The 22,500-nt window shown below is 36.0% G+C and overlaps 1 protein-coding gene across 2 annotated transcripts in view; it reads left to right on the forward strand.

The window, feature by feature from the left end:
* Nucleotides 1–22,500, forward strand: part of LOC136826122 (zwei Ig domain protein zig-8-like) — a 248,965-nt gene that overhangs the window by 156,002 nt on the left and 70,463 nt on the right. For both annotated transcript variants that reach the window (XM_067083108.1, XM_067083109.1), the window contains exon 4: nt 13,228–13,305. In XM_067083108.1, the coding sequence (XP_066939209.1) occupies nt 13,228–13,305 (78 nt within the window). The remainder of the gene's footprint in view (nt 1–13,227; nt 13,306–22,500) is intronic.

Genomic DNA, 22,500 nt, shown 5'->3' on the forward strand with positions numbered 1-22,500 from the left:
CAATACACCTACACAAAAATCACACCAACGCAACACTTATATGCACATAAGAACGGGAGATTTATCCGCACGCCCTTGATTAGCGAGAATAAACGCTTACGGCCGGGAGTAAAAGTCAGGCAAAATTGTTAATTACGGAGAACTTTGAAGATAAAGGGCATTTCGTCAGGAGAAGGTTAATTTCCCTGATGTACAAGCATCACGGTGCCTTCATGTTCGTGAAAAACGGATCCAATTTCGTGAGAAAAATATTCCACCCATTTTTTTTTTTTTTTGTGCCTCTTCTTTGCGTAATGAGTAGGACGTAAATTTTACGAGTATGAAAAATTTGTTTGCCTTGAGATTTCCCGTTTATTTATGGAGGGTGGGTTGCTTTAATATCTTTTCATTTTTTTTCTGGGTTTTGATTTAATTTTGACTTTTTCTGTTTTTTTTTTTTTAAATATTAGCATAGGTTTAAACTATTAAATTTCCCCTCATAATTACTTCAAGATTTAGAGTTACTTCCTGATTTTATTACTACAGTTACTAATACTGTTACTATTGATTCCAAAAATAAATAAATAAAAAATAAATAAATAAATAAATAAATAAATAAATAAATAAATAAAATAATAATAATAATAATAATAATAATAATAATAATAATTTATCTTGCCTAAGTTACATCGTGTTTGCGTGGGAAAGCACTGGCCTAGCAACCTCATCCTTAAATAACAATCTATTAACAACCGTCAGTGTAGCAGCCTCTATAGCTAACCCTTATTCGTATTAAAAAAAAAAAAATAACGAGCTATTGAAAGTCGGAAATAACGGAAATAACGTTAGAATTTCTGTTGTGTATTCGGCGTTATTAAAACTGTGAGCGGAATTTCCCCCATCATCGCCACCCGTTTGGTATAGGATTGCAACAGGGATATTGAACGATGCATACGGTGAACTATGTAGGCACCAGCTGTTAAGTCATTTGTAACCTTTTTTTTTTATTATACTTTCAGCTCTTCTCCAACTATATATTTTGTTATTGTTCTCGTGCTTCTTCATTATTCTGCTTGGCTTTTATTGCGTTTTTTTTTTTTTATGTAATTCTTTTTTCTAAAACATTTGGTTATTTATTGATAAGCGTTTTATAGGTTTGACTTATACACGTAAATTTCTGATTCACATCAGGATCGAACCCAGGTCTTTCAATTGAAAGGCAAGGGCGGTGCCCACTAGCCCTTTCAATTGAAAGACCTGGGTTCGATCCTGATGTGAGTCAGAAATTTATTTTTGTTCCGCACGTGATTGTGTGTTGATTATTTCTATATATATATGTATACACACATATATATATATATATAAATATTCCGGTTTATCACTTTGTTTATACTTGTATTAGGCTCCTTATTTTTATATTCATTTACAACATACCTAAACAAACACATACACACACACACACACACACAAACGAACATATACCTCTACCTAAAAGCTTAACTATCAGTTTTGCATTCACCCTGACCCCATGACCTTCAACCTGGAACCAATATCAATATCCCTCTGAGCAAAACGTCTTCGAGGGGAATACACATACATACATACATACACACACACACACACACACTCCACAAAGCTAGACCAAGTCTGTAAAATTGAAATATAAAGGAGTTCTTTGCCAAAGGGGATGTATGAAGGATATAGTGTCCCACGCTCGATGAGACTACTTTATTTTGGAATGGAGAAAAATATTAATAAATGATTTGTGCGAAAGAGAAAAATAAAATGCGATTTGGAATATAAAGGAGTTCTTTGCCAAAGGGATGTATAAAGGGTATAGTGTTTCACGCTCGATGAGAATACTTCATTGGAATGGAGAAAAATATTAATAAATGATTTGTGCGAAAGAGAAAAATAAAATGCGATTTGAAATATAAAGGAGTTCTTTGCCAAAGGGGATGTATAAAGAGTATAGTGTTCCACGCTCGATGAGACTACTTTATTTTGGAATGGGAAAAATATTAATATATGATTTGTGTGAAAATGAAATGCGATTTCCAATGGGAAATACCAGATATATCTCAAGAACTATTTGACAGATTTGTGCAAAATCCACACCAGTGTAAGGGTGAAATTTGTAAATTAGGAAGAAAGTGTTGGTAATTAAGGACCTGCAGTGAGTGTGATTCTGTGGTATGCAATAATTAAAATCTTTATTTTATTTTTATTTGAGGGCAGGATTTTGCATCTTATAAGATGACTTGTTGCATATAGTTAGACAGATTAACAAAAAATGAATGGGATGAAAAATTTCCAGCTTTTTAGGTTATCTTATCATCCACTGGGTCAACAACTCTCAGGTGTATCTTGCAGAATAAGTACTAACTATAAACAAGTAAACAATGCGCCTAAGTTTCTTCGGCGCAATCGAGTTTTCTGTACAGCCGCTACAGCGTATACTATAATCAAGGCCACCGAAACTGAATCTATCTTTCGGTGGTCACGGTATAATGCTGTATAAGGCGGCCAGTGAAACTTTAACTACGGCCCGGTGGTGGCCTATCCTATAACGTTGCCAGACGCACGACTATGGCAAAACTTAACCTTAAATAAAATAAAAAACTAATGAGGCTACAGGACTGAAATTTGGTATGTTTGATGACTGGAGGATGGATGATCAACATACCAATTTGCAGCCTTCTAGCCTCGGTAGTTTTTAAGATCTGAGGGCGGACAGAAAAAGTGCGGACGGACAGACAAAGCCGGCACAATAGTTCTCTTGGACAGGAGACTAAAAATTGCCAAATTAAAAATGCAGACAGGGTAATATGCTTTATACTATCCTTATAATAGGTGTTGACAGGTACCACTACTTTAATTATGTGGTACAAAATAAATATTGATTAAAGCTGAATATGACCCGTTCGTTGCCGGCACATTATCATTACCACATCATCGGCCATATTGTTCTCTTTGACGGCAAAGGAAGAATAAGATTTTTGCTATTGAACCCTATATGATATCGAATCCTCTTGTATGAATTACATCTTTATGCCCCATACATTTCCCTGACCATCAAATCCATACATGTAATAAGAATTCTCCCAAAAGGGTCGAATCACTCTTGTTCTTATGAATTAAAGGTGAAAGCCCTTGACTTGAAACCTATCGACTGTGCTTGCCTCAATCATCGTACACTCTCTGAAGAGACAGTTCCATGGGCAACCTCCATTTGTGCCTTCAGTGCAAGCATATCGAGATCTGGTGCTTGCTACTCGCTTTGAAAAATATCTACTCATAGATTTATCGATTCACTGATATTTTAAAAGTATGGAGTACCCTGATATTTTGAACATCAAAGATTAAACGTCTCCTTACCTTCTGATCTAATCTTTCAATGAACCTTCCCTACTCTCTTGACTCGCCTTGACATCTTGCTATATTAGGAGGGATGATAAAATTGATAAAATGGCGAATAAGGTCTAAGGCCTAGTTGCGATGCTCTTTCGTTCAATTTACCGAGTAGAATAGCCTGTATTGAATTACACGGCGTCTTCTCCGTGAGCGCTCTACGGTCAAAGGCTTTCAGGGACTTTAGGCCTACTGGCCCGTTCAAAAATATATTGTGTTTTACGAAATAAGTGGGGATATGACAGTCTTATTTCTGTTTTCTTCAAGCCTCGATTTACGCGAAGCTTCCCAGGCATTTTGGTGTTTGGTCGAGTTTCTGGATCTGCTGTCACAAGGACACAATTTCCCAAAATTCTGTCTCATTGACAATGCAGATTTTGTGACAGTGCCTCTGAGATGAGATACACAACACCAATCACGTTGCAATGTTGCACTGTACAAAAACAAGGATTAGTCCCGGAACCTTCTCTTGCTTACTTGATTGTGCATGGTCATTCTCTCTCAGCAAAAACCAACAACAGCTATTCAGTGTTTCTGTAATGCAGTGTTTTCCTGTGCCACGCGACTGGTTTCGTGTCCTGCATATTAAGTGAGGATGCAGCGAGTGGAAAGAGTCAGCTTTTGCCTCTAATTTCGAAGTGGGAGGTTGAGATGGTTTGAAGTTGCTGCCCCCCTGGATAGGATATCTGACTGGGCGGGTCAGGACTCATTAAGAGGACCCATAAAGAAATAATGGGTATTTATAAACAAATACTTAAGTTGTAAGGTTATTGACTTGTAAGTCACGAATCAGTCCTGTATAAAATAAATGCGTTGTCTATGAAGTATATCGAGTTTCTGCCAACGATAAAGATACCGATAAAGGATTGATTGAATCTAACAATGAAGAGTATAATAATCATTATATTTCATGAAAATATCTACAAATCCCACATTTACTACGACCATCAAAACAAGGCCTGGATATGTAAAATAATGCGATGTGCTCGCCACAAGGGAGGGAGAGAGAGATAGAGAGAATGTTTCTAAAAATATCACCTGAAAGACGGAATCGTTACAACTTTTGCCCTTATCCCCATGTTGGGATATATGCATGAGTGTGAATGCACTTGTGCTTTCATTTTAATTCAGTTTTGCATAGGAATAACCTGTGATACAGTTGGATTCTGAAAGCAGATTATCAAGGTGTCATCTGTGTGAAATGCTTGGGCAATGCTTTGTTTGTCCTGTTTCAGGAGAAAATTTAACATTTAAATTTTATATGTACGAGTTTACACACACACACACACACACACACACACACACACACACACACATATATATATATATATATATATATATATATATATATATATACATATATATATAAAATTTTATATATATGTGTGTGACTTCTATTATTATTATTATTATTATTATTATTATTATTATTATTATTATTATTATTATTATTATTATTATTATTATTATTATTCAGGAGACGAACCCTATTCATATGGAACACGCACACAGGGGCCATAAACCTTGAAATTCAGACTTCCGAAAAATATGGTGTTCATTAGAAAGAAGTAAGAAAAGGAAGAGATCGCTTACTAAAAATAAAAAAAATAAATTAACAATTGAATAAAATAAATAGAAAACAATGTCAGTAACTTATTAAAACTACAGCGTGAAACCTATTCCAAATTTCAAAGAGCACTCGTATGATATGGTCAAAATTATTAAAATAAAATATTAGCGAGTTGTAACAGCATTCGGCAACTAGATAAATTATTGAATCGCATCGTAAACCCTACTCCAAATTTTAAAGACTACTCGTACGATACAGTCACAAAAAAAAAGGTAAATATTAGCGACCAGAAACAGCATTTGGAAACTAGATAAAACGCACCTTTGGAAGAGCTCTCCACAAACAAAGTCGTTGACATAACGCCCACCCCGTCACCTCGAGCGAGCTCTCCCTTCGTCCGACGATTACGCAATTTCCCAGCCAATCTTTCGGCGACTTCGCCGCGGGAGGAGAGGCTGTGCCGAGCTGGAACGGGATCGTTCATCGCTCCGTTAGCAGCGTTAAACGTCGTTCGCTCCTACAAAGCGAGACACTTAAACTAGCTGTCTGAATGTAACTTCGCTGGGATACGTTCATTTCTTGATTGTGCCGTTCCTCGTTGATTGAACTTCCTCCCCCTCTTCTTCTTTCTTCTTTCTGATCTTTCTTATGCTCTTCTCTGTGTTTCAAAGTTCGTTATATAATTCTTGACACTCTGAGTCTACTTCCTCTTCATTGCCTATGTCACCGTTCTCCACACAAAATCCCGATGTATAATCCTAGTTATCCAATTCTACTTACTCTCAATTCTATTCTCATCTCCACTTGTCATCTTCCCACATTCTCAATCATACTTCTCCCGTTCGTTTTGTCTCATATTCGTAATTCATCTTTTTATCATTATTACCTTGAAATCTTGTCCATTTTTCTCTCTTTCTTGGCATAAAACTTTCGTTTCCCATTTCGAATGTTTTGCCTTACTATCTTTATTCTCTCTTTCCAACGCCTCTAATCTTAAATTTCTTATGTATACTTAGAGAACTGGGAGAACTCATGTATCTATAAATCTTTCTCTCTTCTTAACTACATTCCTTACACTTTGACCTTTCCTCTCTTTGACCTTTCCTCTCTTCCCCTCCCCCTCCTATTCTACACTAATACTCTTGACAAATGATTTCAATAACCTTCGAAGCTGAGGCCTATCTAGTTAAGATCATTAGGGCACTCGCCAAACTCCACCGTGCCCTAATTTCAACTAATAAGCGAATGATTTACCCGACCTTAAGATTGGTAATGAGTGCTTACTACAGAAATGCCCCCATTAATTACGATAACGGCTTCCTTATTCTTTTAAAATGAGTATGATTAGTGGAATTCCATCGGGATGCAAAATGGCACTCTTGAATCAACGGATAAGATCGAGGGAAAGATTAGAATTTTTTTTTTTTATTTTTTTAGCCGCGCGGCTGAGAATATGACCCCGGGATGTCGATCTCACATTGGGAAAATATTAATGGATATTTCTTCAGCGATTGCTAAATTATCCTGATTAAATGTCTTTCCCTCTCCGGGTAGATTTATTGATCCTTTTCATATAGTGCTTTATGTTATGATAAGAATGACGTCGTATTTTTTAATGTGTGGTAAGGGCCTTCTATATGTGAATGTATTTCCTATGGATAGTATGTTATAAATGTTATGCTATTTTCATTCTTAAACTTAATCATTTATGTTATATACAAGAATTTGAGAGGGTAATGGTAAAACACACACAAAAACACACACACACACACCCACACACAAAACACACACACACACACACACACACACACACACACACATATATATATATATATATATATATATATATATATATATATATATATATATATATATATATATATATATAATGTTTGTGCCTAAGATACTCCTTGAATCCGTGGAGGGATTCAAACCCACACCTGATATGTTAGGTTTATATCACCATTACCTACTTGACCACGCAGTAGGATTTAAGTTTAATCCCGTTCGTACATACATATATCTGTCGAAGTCACATACATTTACTAGTGGCTAAGTAATCAATGTTTACCTCATTCTGACATATCGGGCGCGGGTTCGAACCCTGCCATGGGAGTCATATATATATATATATATATATATATATATATATATATATATATATATATATATATATATATATATATATACATACACATACATACATACATACATATATGTAATACATTATCCAAACTTTTTCAAGTTTTCAAGATTCAAGACTGCAATGATAGAAAAAAAATTATTCTATTATACTCCCTTTATTTTGCAACGAGGTGTTAATTAACAACATGACGATTTTGATTTGGTTATGAATAAACAGGTTTCCTGAAGTCCTACAAAAAGTGGCTTCCTCATTTACGGGATCTGCAAAGAAAAAAAGAAAATAGTTAAGAAAATAAACGAATGATTTTTATGTTGTCTTTTTCATGTTTAACTTGAATCTTATCATCATGAGGTGACATCATTAGTCTTAATTTTTGCTTGACGGCACAGTTACCAATGATTTTCATGAAAAATAATCAGAAATATGCTTTGGCATTAAATAATAAGTTATTGTAGTGAAAATTCAAAAGGTCCTCCAAATTTTAAAACCAATTACATTTCAAGAGTGGAAATAATTAGAAGTCGTATTTTCCTCAGCAAAATGCTACTTAAGAAAGTAATGCTTTCCACTGACTTCACCGTTCATAAACTCAACGCCAACTACTAAATTATAACTGTTTTGTATCCGCAAGCATTTTGCTTTCTACAGTCACAGTTAATTCCGACGGTATCGTATTTGTCTTAGTTTTGCTCCATATTGCCAAGAGAACAGGCCTGTTTTTCTAATTAACAAACTTTAAATTATAATATCAAAGGATTAAACTGCGCGAACCCAAACCTGCTTCTTTGAAATTTCACACACGCACACACATATATGTATATAACATTCTACATATATTATATAACTATATATACATATATATACAGTATATATATATATGTATATATACATATATATATATATATATATATATTATATATATATAGATATATATATATAGAGAGAGAGAGAGAGAGAGAGAGAGAGAGAGAGAGAGAGAGAGAGAGAGAGAGAGAGTCCCCAATTAGAATTTGGCAATCACACCTCACGACTCATATACAGTCATGCGTGAAGATTAATTGATTAATAACAATATAATAATAATAATGATATGCACAGCATGGGCCAAGCACTTGACAGGAATTTAATTTTGCTCTTTACTGCACTGAATACTCCACTAGAAAAAAATAAATTTGAAGCAAATGATGCCTGTAAATGGCGGCAACAATCAATGACACTCAGTTATAAAATTACCAGCGATGTAAATTCGTGAGAGAGAGAGAGAGAGAGAGAGAGAGAGAGAGAGAGAGAGAGAGAGAGAGAGAGAGAGAGAGAGATACAAAACAATTTGAAGAATAATTTCCAAGGCTATATGTCATACAACAATGAAATCGCAATAAAAAAAAAAAGAAACATGAAAACGCTCCGTCTCAGCGACTTAGTGTGAAAGTTCGTTAATTAACTGCATATATTTTTTCTCCACTACCCGATGTTCCTACATACTTATACCTAAGTAACACTTACTTCAAACATTACTGCTACCATCCCGCCAAACTCAAACGATTTGGCGGAAACCAGAGAACGCAATGGGACACCAACCACGAAATCGCTACCGATTTAGCCTGAGTCCCTCCGCGAATTGGACATCACGCTAAAACGCAGTTTACCTTGGGTGGTCAAAGTGTCCATCTGTTTGGGGTGACGTGACGTCCAAATTAAAGGATGTTCGTGATATGAATACACCTCTTCAATGCTGAACTTGAATCCATTGAAAGGTTTAAGAAAAGATTTTTTCTTGTATTACAAGATGTCAATTATCTCATCAGATGAACTGACCGAATTGTGTAGAATATATCTGCAGGCTAAACAAAGTTCAGAAATGCAGTATTATCGAATCAGGTAGATATTCAGATTATTATGACTAGAAAAATTATGATTTGTTTTGATTAGAGAGTTTAATTATAAGGGTTATTAATAATAAATAACAGATGGAAAAGTTATGATTTTTCATCAACATTTCTATCCTTTTTTCCTCTGAGTTCAGCTTTTACTAATTATCATACGCTTACTCCTATTTGAACCAGTAGTCTTTCACGAATAACTTTGTCTTAATATTCCTTTGACCACTTTCCCCAGATTCACTGAATGAATTTGTCAACTTAAGCACTGCGAAGAACCAGTGGTAAAATAAAAGCTTCGAAAACGAATGAATTTGTCGTCACCATCCCGCTAAAAGCATAAACCTCAGTGCGACAACGGCCTTAAACACCTACGAACGAAAATCAGAAATCCTTTTATCGATCATTTCCTTTCACGACACAGTTCATCACTACGATGATGTATGTGTTCACTCCTCATTTTGACTCTTCCGCCTACATAGGAGCTCTAAATTGCACGTCCCAGTGCCTACATATGAGCTCTAAATTGCAGGTCCCAGTGCCTACATATGAGCTCTAAATTGCAGGTCCCAGTGCCTACATTTGTGCTCTAAATTGCACGTCCCAGTGCCTACATATGAGCCCTAAATTGCACGTCCCAGTGCCTACATATGAGCTCTAAATTGCACGTCTCAGTGATTACATATGAGCTCTAAATTGCACGTCTCAGTAATTACATATGAGCTCTAAATTGCACGCCCCAGTGCCTACATATGAGCTCTAAACTGCTCGTCCCAGTGCCTACATATGAGCTCTAAATTGCACGCCCAAGGAACATTTGTTTTTTAAATCCACACACATAACTTAGTATGCATATTTTACATATTGTACGTTCCTGAAGTTAAAATGCATTCATATATCCATACACAAGCAAACACCCTTATAAACGCTAAATTACACAAGCAAATTTACCAGCATCAATGTACTAATTCCACTTATTCACTCGCCCTGCTCAAATGCATGATAATCTAGTTAACAGTCCTAATCAGGGTACGCTCTGATATTATTATAATATAATGAACTGTAATGTCGCAATCATCTCCATTACCAGACAGCTCATGATGATGATGACGATGATGATTAATTAATTCCTTCGTCATTATCATTCAGCTTCATCATATTCATCATCCCCAAGCCCTTGCTCAACTGGAATTTCAGCTTCCCTATAAAATATCTTTCAAATGACCAAACGACCAGCAGGGGGTAATGAGAAAATCATTGAGGGTAATGAAAGAATCGTAGAGGGTAATGAGAAAGTCATGAGTCATTTCTCTAGCAGACGTGTAGTAATTTTCGGCAATGGGATTGCTATTATTATGATCTACCTTGTGATAACATGTACGTAGTATTTCTCACCATCGTGAACATTAAAATGGAGAAAAAATCTATGTTGGTTTACTGATCTGAAACCTAATATATATATATATATATATATATATATATATATATATATATATATATATATATATATATATATATATATATATATATATATATTTAATATTTATATATATACAAAAATATAAAAAAATAAAAAATATTATAAAGTTATTTAAATCAAAACGCGGATTAAACTCTTCACAAAATACAATAATAACAACAACGGCAATAATAATAATAATAATAATAATAATAATAATAATAATAATAATAATACCAAACAGCACCTACCAAGACCCTCACTCAACATTCACAGCAGCAATTTATAAGCGGAATGAATTCCCCTTCCTCTCCCTAGCCGGTCCACTTTCCTCCCCATGGGACCGCGCATTCTCCCAATACCAGAGGCAAAAGCACGAGGCTCCTGCAGGGGAAAAAGGAGGGGGAAACCCGGCAACGCTCTCAAACTAGAAAATCCCTTCTCCTGACGGAGGGACAATACAAGAGGTAAAGCTTCTTAACCTCCTTCCGACTAAATTCGGTGCGTACAAGTACGGGCAGTGGAAAGGGAGAAAGTGAAAGCCGGGGGAATAATAGGGATGGAAGTGAATCGTGAAACGGGAGGGGATGGGAGAGAGAGAGAGTGCGATTGGGATAGAGACAAAACATGAGAGAAATAATAGGGATGGAGATAGAGCATGAGGAGGGGATGAGAGAGAGAGAGAGAGAGAGAGAGAGAGAGAGAGAGAGAGAGAGAGAGAGAGAGAGAGAGAGAGAGAGAGAGAGATTGAATAGAGAAAAACATGAGAAGAGAGAGAGAAACCATGAGAGAGAAGAGAGAGGAGAGAGATTGGAACAGAGAAAAACCATGAGAGAGAGAGGAAGAGAAAGAAAAACGATAGGAATAGAGAGAGAGAGAGAGAGAGAGAGAGAGAGAGAGAGAGAGAGAGAGAGAGAGAGAGAGAGAGAGCTAAAACATGATACTGACAGTCAAATATGACGAGAGAAATAAGTGAGACGTAACGAGAGAGAGAGAGAGAGAGAACGGAAAATGACAATAGAAAATATGAAAAAAAGAAGAACGATAGCGAGGGGCGTAAGAGTGATTATCAAGCTAAAAGAAACAAAAAGAGATGTTCATTACTTGAGAAAAATAATCCCCGAGAAGGAATTAATGAGGGCAATTTAGCACTGCATTTTTGAACTTTCCTTCTTTCTAATTGCCGTGAAGGATTCCGTTAGATGTTGGTGGCTATTACACCATAAATGAAACGCAATTAGTGGGAGAGAACACCTTATGTAATACGCACAGAGAAATGAACAAAGATATATATAATACAAAATTACAAGGCAACAATTACATCCACCCTTTATTTGGAAATTCATATTTACAGAACGGAAGAAATTATGACGACACTGGTATAACAAAGCAGATCTGAACCTGTAATCACTGGCGTACCGCAAGAGAGAGAGAGAGAGAGAGAGAGAGAGAGAGAGAGAGAGAGAGAGAGAGAGAGAGAGAGAGAGAGTCCCATACACATCACTTTAGTATTACATTAGAAAATGCAAAGTCCTTTTGTCCTTAAATCATACAATCTTCGATCTGGTTTTCAATTCGATATCTGCCTGCTTTCATTAAGAGTATCACTTTTGAAAACGTTACCTCTATCACATGACAGTGTCAGCTGGGCTCAAGTGTAGGTACAGCCAGAAGACATGCCTTACATGGATGAGGAAAACGAGAAGAGAGGCAGAAGATGAGTAAAATAAAAAAAGATTTGGGGAAGAAGAAATACAAAAACTATTTGAGAGGCGGAATTTCACAGAAGACCTTTAAGTCACGCGACGTTGGAGGCGATATCGGTGATGATGTTTATGATGGTTTGGTAAAGTCTCTTGACATATTTGACTTGTTGTCTCGATAACACTAAATAAAGATGCCAGTTCCTTCGATAATGTAAAATTGACAGTTCTTATACATGGTTTTACTATATCATATTAAGTTGTTTTATATGTTTTAAATGTGTGTATCTATCTATCTTTATATATATATATATATATATATATATATATATATATATATATATATATATATATATATATATATATATATATATATATATATATATATATTATATATTTATACACAAACACACACACACACACACACACACACACACATATATATATATATATATATATATATATATATATATATATATATATATATATATATATATATATATAGACACACGTGTGCGTGAGTGATAATGATAATCACATTGACACGTGATTTATATAAATATCACTCTTCACCCAAGGGAAAATGAAAGGTAGTCAGGTACTGACACCCAGTTTCCCATTTTCCCTTTGGAAAGTGTTATATATACATACATACACGCATATATATATATATATATACATATATATATATATATATATATATATATATATATATATATATATATATATATATATATATATATATATATATATACAGTGTGTATCTGTGCACACCAGCTTGCGCTTGAGTGCTTGTCATTAAATAACACCATAAAAATTTTAATCACGCATGCAACCCACCCCTAATTCTTATTCCTCTTACACCGAGAACATTGACATTTACATCTATACACACACACACACGCAAGCAATGTGTCGATTTGAAACGGGTGGCTGGGTCATTACAGGCACGCCCCCCCCCCCACCTCTTTCCCCCCAAAAACCGAAGTCAGTCCTCCCCTTACTGAGAACACCCTACCCTGAAATTCTTGTATTGATGGCCTCGATGTTTTCGCTAACTGGAATATTGATTTTTGCCGCAGGTCACGTGGCTCCGAAGACGTGATCTGCACATCTTGACGGCGGGCCACCACACGTATTCGGCTGACCAGCGGTTTCAGGTAGGTCCAGACTTCCCACCCGCAGCCCCGCCATCAGCGCCATTATGGTCGTCATCGGCGTCGTCTCTCTCAGGTAATGTCTCTCCAGTGACGGCGGGGTTTTGGTGTAGGTGGTTTGGTTGTGGTTGTTGGTCCGCTTGGGTTGTTTTACGAGAGAGAGAGAGAGAGAGAGAGAGAGAGAGAGAGAGAGAGAGAAATTAAGATGAGGGAGAGTGAAAGTGTGGGAGAAAGAGAGTGAAAGAATGTGAGAAAGAAATTCAGATGAGAGAGAGAGAGAGAGAGAGAGAGAGAGAGAGGAAGAGAGAGAGAGAGAAAGAGAGAGAGAGAAATGTCAGAGAGAAATTGAGATGAGGGAGAAAGAGAGAGAGAAAGAGAGAGTAAAAGAGAGATTGAAAGGAAACGTAAGAGAGAGAGAGAGAGAGAGAGAGAGAGAGAGAGAGAGAGAGAGAGAGAGAGAGAGAGAGATTACTTTGATGTACCCACTTTACAACTAATCACTGACGTGACTTGCCACTAATACGATGGGTTAAAAACTGATCGCTGGATTTTATGCAGTCAGCACATTCCCGTTACCTGTTCTTCTCTGGAAAGGATCATGACTATTTAAATACCCGTTGGAATGGCGTCTTTATTAATGCCCACGCCTCAGGACATTAGACAAAAAGTAAATAGAGCAGGAAAACTGCCTAGCCTTCCTTACTAATCTTTAAAAACACATTCATAGGTATATGGGAAAACCAAAGCAGGGGGAGGGTTCAAAAGCATATTCCCCTGACAGAATTAAAAAAATGGCTAATCTATTAAAAACAAGTAAAAAATGAGCAGAAGTTTCTTCGGCGTAATCGAGTTTTCTGCACAGCATATAATGCTGCATGAAACTCAGCCACGACCTATGAAAATCTCAGCAGCGGCCCACGAAACTTTCAGGCCCCTGTGTTATTGGCACCTACAGTACTGCCTGACGCCTCACTTAGTTTTTAAGATGTGAGGGCGGACAGAAAAAGTGCGGACGGACAGACATATCCATCTGAATAGTTTTCTTTTACAGAAAACTAATAAAAAAAAAACTGACACAGCATAATTGCACTTGGTTCCACTGATTTTCTGACCAGTTGCCAAACAGCCAATTTTTATATCATCCAAAATTTCCACTGATTGAGTCCCCTCCAAGCAGCGGCAATCCCAGAGGCCCTCTCCTACCAAATGCACTTTGGCATTTCAGCCGTCCTTCCGGCAGTTAGTTAAACTTGGAGGTTAATCTATTTCTAATTACCGAGATCGGAACAAGCCGAGCCAATCCCTATGGGGCCATCTTCCAGGTTTCAGTTTCTAATTGAAAGGCAGTCCAAGACGACGTTAGCATCCCCTTGTAGCTTCCTGGAATACATTTGCATTATTCCAGCAGACACCTGAATGACGCGCGGGGATTCTCTCTGACGTAAATGAGCTGATCCCTTTGTTATCAACATTTCTCTCTTTTGATTTCCCACGGAGCCGTCTGAATCCCCTTATTTTAATACATTTTTATCAGTTTATTAATTTATTTTTTTTCTTTTTTTAATGAGTAGATTTTAATACATTTTTATCAGTTTATCAGTTTATTTTTTCTTTTTTAATGAGTAGATATCTTTATTCTGTATTTCCTTTATCTCGTCTTACTTCTCCTTAATGAACACCATAACATTCTTTGGAAGCTTAAATTTCAAGTCAATGGCCCCTTTGGTGCGCTTGTTTCATATGAATAGCTTTCACCTTGTTAATAATAATAATAATAATAATAATAATAATAATAACACTAACGATTTCAAACGTGCTTAGGCTTATTTCTCTGGGTGTAATCCGTACGCCCATGAAATATCCATCCCTTAGACAGGAACCATTGGAACGAATTTATTGCCGTCGAATAAGCAATCAGTTTCATCTTGAGATCGAGAGGAAAGCCATCGCCTTTCCAGGTTGCCGTCTCATAACTTTTTCCAGGCTGTCTCTCTGGAAGCCATTTATGTTCCATAACCACGCGACGACACGGTGAACTCTCCTGGATGGAGTAGACTTCCTTCCTGGAATACAGTGGGTCTCGCTCTTTCGGACTCGACGTTCCTCGGCCTTCTTCCCCTTCCAGCCTCGCCTCTCCCCTCATTCCAGAACCACTGGACTGAGCGATCCTCTCTCTCTCTCTCTCTCTCTCTCTCTCTCTCTCTCTCTCTCTCTCTCAATGAATTTCACTTTTCCAGAACCAATAGCCAATACCCTTCAGTCTTCCATCTTCGGTCTCTGGACAGTTTACTGACTAATACCCCGCCCCACTCTCTCTCTCTCTCTCTCTCCCACTTTCACCACACATGCATGCACACACACACACACACACACACGGTTTCACAGCTGCTTATTTACACTGTCGCCTTTTCGTTTCATACCTTTTTAAGATCTCTCTCTCTCTCTCTCTCTCTCTCTACACACACACACACACATACATACACATACACATGCTTATGTATATGTGTCTGTGTATGTGTATATATATATATATATATATATATATATATATATATATATATATGTATTACACATACACATCTGTATATGTGAAAGTCTGTGTATATATATATGTATACATTCATACATGTATACATTATACCCAATTCCAATTTGCAATTTTTAAATTGCGCAACTGAAACCCCATTGTGTATACGTCTACTCTACCTCTCTCCATCTCACTTAACTTCACCCAGTCATCACCCAGTCTCATCTCTTCCCTGAATTAATGAATCTCTCTTGTTCTCCGTCTATACACCTCTCTCTCTCACGCACAAAGCCAAACATTGATATATCCCACTTTCCTCCTTGTTCTCTCTCTCTCTCTCTCTCTCTCTCTATCCGAGATTTCCTTCCCTATTACTGGTAGACGACGATGCCTTCCCGTGGGTGTCTGTGCTTTGTGTCCGTCACACACTGGATGACAATCCTCTTAAGGGAGGCCATCCAAAGGCTTCGGAGTCTCCGCCCGAACTGCAAATGACCAATATGGAGATTCGGTGCAGACGTCTGTGGTCTTCAATGGCAGCAGACTTTTTTTTTTTTTCATGAGATGCATTGTATTTTTACTGTTTATCTTTTAAAAATCAGTTTTCTCTTTATCTTTGTTCTTCATTATCATTTTCTCTCTTATCCATTACTGATAAGAGTTAAGTGCTAGGACATGTTCTTTGTTCAATTTGATTTTGTTTTGTTCTTCATTATTATTCTCCCTTTTATCAATTATTTACAAGAGTTAAATGCTAGGACATGTAATTTGTTCAATTTGATTTTATTTTGTTCTTCATTATCATTCTCCCCTTTATCCATTATTTATAAAAGTTAAGTGCAAGGACATATCCTCTGTTCAATTTACTTTTGCTTTGTTCTACATTATTACCCTCTCTATTATTTATTATTCCTAATAGTTAATTACAAGGACTTGACTACCCCCTGTTCGTTTTACTTTTACTTTGCTCTTCATTATTATTTCTCCTTATGAGTTACGTAAAAGGGTGTTTCCACTGATTTTATATTTTTTTTTTTTTTCCAGCTCCCGTCCCTTAAATCTTTTTCCTAGGGGCTCATTAATAGGGATCAGGGGATCACACTGCCTAGGGACGGCATTAAAGTAACTATAATTAAAGATTTATTCACTATATAACTAAAACTGAAGCTCGACGATTGAGAGAGAGAGAGAGAGAGAGAGAGAGAGAGAGAGAGAGAGAGAGAGAGAGAGAGAGAGAGAGAGAGGCTGATGGAAATAAGAGACAGACATACACAAGGTATTAAAGGTCTTTGATATAAGAATTAGTATAGTGACTTTCTGTAATTCCTTCTCTCTCTCTCTTTCTCACACACACACAAATCACTGGATTACTGATAGTCTCTCTCTGTGTCTCTCTCTCTCTCTCTCTCTCTCTTGTTCTATTTCTCACCAAGTGCTCTATTCCATGCATAGCTAAAAAGTCTCTCCCCTCTATTGTACTTTATACCTCTTTTGTTTGAGTCTTTATACATAATATACTATTAAATTTATGGAATAATTCGTTGCACGTCTTATAGTTTATATTTTACATAACATTTATAATGTAAATTACATTATAGTATCATGTAGAGAAAACAGCATTTTATTTACTATACACTAGTTCTGTTCGTGTGAGGTGTCATTATGTTATCATCTCCCTATTCGTGCAACAAAAAATACTACCTTTTTGGGTATTAAAAGCGGTCGTCATGACGAATAACCAAAATCTAATATAGTTTTATCCTTACATTGCAGCCATTCTGTCCCTGCTTTCATTTTTTCACGCTTAATTTTTTTCTAACCCATGTGTCCGAGACTGCGAGTGCTTGAAAAAAGCTTTTGGGCCAAGTCTAGATGCTTTCGCCATTCCTTGACTGATCCACTTTCTTCTGAGAACTCTGGACTTGCTCGACTGAAATAGACAATTCTGTATTGTGGGTAATATCTTCTTACTTTTTCTTCTCCTTTTTCATTTCCTGTGTACTACATTTTTCTATTAGTGCATTTCTTTTTCCCGCTGTTGCAAACTTGATGACAATCCTCTTAGCTGTTGCATTGCTTCGACTGTGATAACGTATATTCCGGGTTCTTCTTTTCCCTTCGATTTCGTAATTTGAATCTGACGAAAAGGAATATAAATTCATGCTCTCCTAAAGACTCTTATGGTGATTCCTCCTACTTTACTGTAAGAGGTGACTAAATTATTTCCTCCCTCAATCACCAATATCTTCTCATATTTAAATACTAAATATATGAAATATATTATTAAATATATCTCATGCTCTTTGGAAGTAGGATAGGCTACATAATGGAATAGTTTTTATATAGTGTATTTCCTTGTTCCAATGAGTCCATTTGAAAAGTTTTTGGGGCACTTAGAGAAAGGCCTATAAATACTTCTTTTTGATGGTAGCGTTTTGGTTTGAAAAGTGATATATATATATATATATATATATATATATATATATATATATATATATATATATATATATATATATATATGAATGAATTCGTGAGTGTGTCTTGGCTTTACACCATAAATTTTAAAAATGTATATGCTTCTCCTACAAACACGTATATCAAGTTCCCTACCAGTGTAAGCTAGAAGAAATTGCTATGAATCTCGCAGACAGACAGCATAAATCTACACTCCGCTTCAGTATCACAATCCGAAAACTCCTTTATCGAAATACAATTCAGAAAACAGTGGAGAATATGTTATTATCTGCAACAATCGCTATATGGCGTTCACGGGGAGACGAGAAGAAATTCCGATAAACTTATCGGCGAACACAAATCAGCCGGTAATTTAAGTAACAGAAAGAATGCAATTACCTCAGAATATTAGGACGTCGAGCACAGCATGTATTTCAACGAAAGTAAACTGCAACAGAAGTAAAAGTGTAACGTGTTGCAGAGAGAGGAGGGGGTTCTCATTAACTCAACACCGGCAGTTGTCGGAAACGAAATCCTTTTAACGTTTTAAATAAGATAAACGTCAGACATATTCTCAGAGACGCGAAACTCTCCAGATTCTTCGGGGATGCTAATAATTTTGGATCTGTTCGTGCAACACATCCAGCACAAACAAGATTAAGCAGACGGGAAGAAAATCAAGCAGGAATCCGAACTTGACGTATGGAATTTGTCTCTCTGAAATTCACTTCAGTTTCACTCATAGACGATGGGGAGAGTTCTTCCTAAAAAGCTCAAGGGATTCAAATGCTTTTATGCCAAAGTATCATGAATACCACACAATAAAAAAGGGAGCTCATTTATCCACATCTTTGATGAAAGTAACCATTTTTCATAATCTTCAAGTTTCTTATTTCATTAAAAAAATAAAACAATTGTAAGAGATCTACGGATATAGATGTCTTGAGCGGATATCTCGAGATGCTTTAAGATCATTTACAGCGCTACTAAGAAAAAACCTTTGACGAGAGAGAGAGAGAGAGAGAGAGAGAGAGAGAGAGAGAGAGAGAGAGAGAGAGAGAGAGAGAGAGAATATCACTGGTGTTAAGTTCGAAAGTAAACAGCTTTTCTTCACTTTTGTTATCAAAATTAAACGTCTATGCATGTTAATAGGTACGATCTCAGACAGCGAATCTTTACGGCGGAGAGAGAGAGAGAGAGAGAGAGAGAGAGAGAGAGAGAGAGAGAGAGAGAGAGAGAGAGAGAGAGAGAGAGGGCATAATTCAATGGCTGCTCTAGAAACTTTTAATTTCTAGAGTTATTTACTTAATACTTTAGAATTACCTTAGAAGAGTTGTTATTACATTCACTTTACTTAGGACACTAAGCGCAATGGATTCATCACATAAAAGTATATTCTTCTCCACAATAATTCCACATATAAATGCGACATCTACTGGAGAATTCGTCCTGGTATTTGAATTTGCCAAAATATTTCACACAGACAACTTTACGGAGGCCAAGAAATAATAATAAAAAAAAAAATAAAAATCTCTGGCCTTCTTCCCTTTGAAGGTTCCCAAAAAGATGGCGACGGCGGAAGACCTAAAACCCGCCCACTTTTGGGTCACACCTGAGGGCGCGAAAAATGCCCCAACATAATTTTAAAGTAGCTGATTTTTGTGGTGAAAGGTCTGGGATCTGTGGAACCAGGAACACCTGTCGCTGCCTTCCTTCTTCCTGGCTGGCTCTCTCTTCCTCTTTATTCTTCTTCTTCTTCTTTCTCTTCTTCTTTTTCTTCTTCCTCTTTCTTCTTTTTCTTCCTCTTTCTTCTTTAACTTCCTCTTTCTTCTTTAACTTCTTCCTCTTTCTTCTTTTTCTTCCTCTTTCTTCTTCTTCTTCTTCTGCCTCTTTCTTCTTCTTCTTCCTCTTCCTTCTTTTTCCTCCTCTTTCTTCTTTTACTTCCTCTTTCTTCTTCTTCTTCATCTTTATTCTTTTTCTTCCTCCAGATACTCATAATTTTTTCTCTTGATATTTTTTCATCTTCACATTCTACTTTTCCTCACTATTAATTACATTTCCCTAACGTATTTTCTTTGACATTCTCATATTTATCTCGTATCTATATTCAATGAAGCACTTTACTTTCTTCGTATCTAGACATTATTAATTAATCTTAAAAAAATTTACAGCTACAATGTGATGGACAGGTACTCGAAAATACACCGTCCATCACTTACTTCATGTCCAAATGAAATAACAGATTCAAACTTCAAGAAATAAAGGCGTGCTGCTGAGTCCTACAAACGACAACGTCATTTCTCATTAAAATTTTTACCCGGAATAGTAATTTGTCGTCGAATTCAAGATCTCATTAAAACATAACTTCACGAGAAAGTTATGACCGATATCCTCTGCCCAGGGGTGAAGCTCCACCACAATTCGAAATCCCTAGAACACTATACTAATCCGAAATAAACAGATGGTAAATATATATATATATATATATATATATATATATATATATATATATATATATATATATGTGTGTGTGTGTGTGTGTGTGTGTGTGTGTGTGTAGTTGCAGGACTATGCATCTAGATCTGGAGTGCGATGATGACACTCAAAACTTCTGATTCGTTTTCCCTAATTGGGAAGGGGGCAGCAAGGGCCTTCGTATAGACTCAGGGATGGGATTTCAAGGAGTTCTGAGTGAACCTTATGAATGAGTGAAGAACGCTGCTTCACAATATGTACGCGCAGCAATCTTCTAAATAATAACCCCAAGATTTTGAAGTGAGCGTAGCTGTATTTGTTATGTGTTTTCCCGAAAACATGGAAGTCTATTTACTGACATTTTTACCCATGTAACTTAAAACTACGGTTACATAACTTTATAGTGATGGATAGATTTTAATGTTAAAGCAAACACTTATTTCTAAATAAATACCCACAGACTTCTTTTGCCTCAGGAGATAATTCTATAGTGACAGAAATTAAATTCTGTAACTTTCCCCCTTCAATATATTATTCCAGATGTTGCATAAATCATATAATGTAGAAAATGACAGACGAGTGACTAATCTTAATGCTATCAACCAGCTTTATTGGAGAACACAGAACTGCAAGTTCTTATACAGCCTAGTACGCTCTTGATACCGTATTTGCTTAGTCAAATGCTAATGGAACGGGGAAATTACTTTGTTCCTTGAGTAAAATATTATCAAAGCGGAATAAATGATGTTAGTAGTTCAACTTCGGAAGAGTCAGATGGATTAATACAACTCGTTGTTGAGAAAGACGTTCTGGCGATGTTAAAGATTTACTCTGATTTGTTTAAAATAGATGTTATTTTAGATGAGGAAATGAGTGAATTTGATTGACTTTACGTGAAATATTGTCAATGATCATATTACTGAAAATGACTTCTTCTTATAACACAGATAAGATAAAGAGAGGAGGTAAGATATTTTCAGTTTTTCAAATTGAAAAAATACTGTTAAAAGAATGAGATATTAGGGACCATGAATTATATCTAATTAAAGTTATTTTGTGACAATTGAAAGGAAGTTCACTTGTCCGTAGTCAGAGAATAATTACGTTTGGTTAACTCATCAGTGCTAATACAAACGATTTAAAGAAGAAGCTCTTTTAAAATTGTAGTTCAGATTGAACTAAATGATCTTTAAATGAAAAGGAATTCCTGTTAACAAAATTCCGTTCAGGAGAATTTACCATTAACAAGACATTCCATATTACCAGGAGAATATTATATATTAAATATATATATGTATGTATATATATATATATATATATATATATATATATATATATATATATATATATATATATATATATATATATATATATATATCTACAGTAGTCAAACTGATGTAGGACTTTCTAAGGAAGAAAGAATTTTTCCAAGACCGAATATTAACAGACATACAAATTTGCAACTTGTTTAATCCTTGAACAGAAGCAACCACTTTCCGCTTGAAAATAGAGGCTGACAAGATTTGAGTCTCAATTGGGCGGACTCCACCATACTTCTCGCAAAGGATTTCATTACAATAAATATAAAGAAAATGCAAAAGCGGCATTTTAAATGGTATGACGATGCCGGAACGACCTCCAGTGGGTGAAAAACTTTCAGGAACTATAAAGAGATGGTGTTCATTGCATAACTTCCTTAACCACACACACACACACACACACACATATATATATATATATAT

This window comes from Macrobrachium rosenbergii, chromosome 40, assembly GCF_040412425.1.
Source record: "Macrobrachium rosenbergii isolate ZJJX-2024 chromosome 40, ASM4041242v1, whole genome shotgun sequence".
Classification (NCBI taxonomy): Eukaryota; Metazoa; Arthropoda; class Malacostraca; order Decapoda; family Palaemonidae; genus Macrobrachium; species Macrobrachium rosenbergii.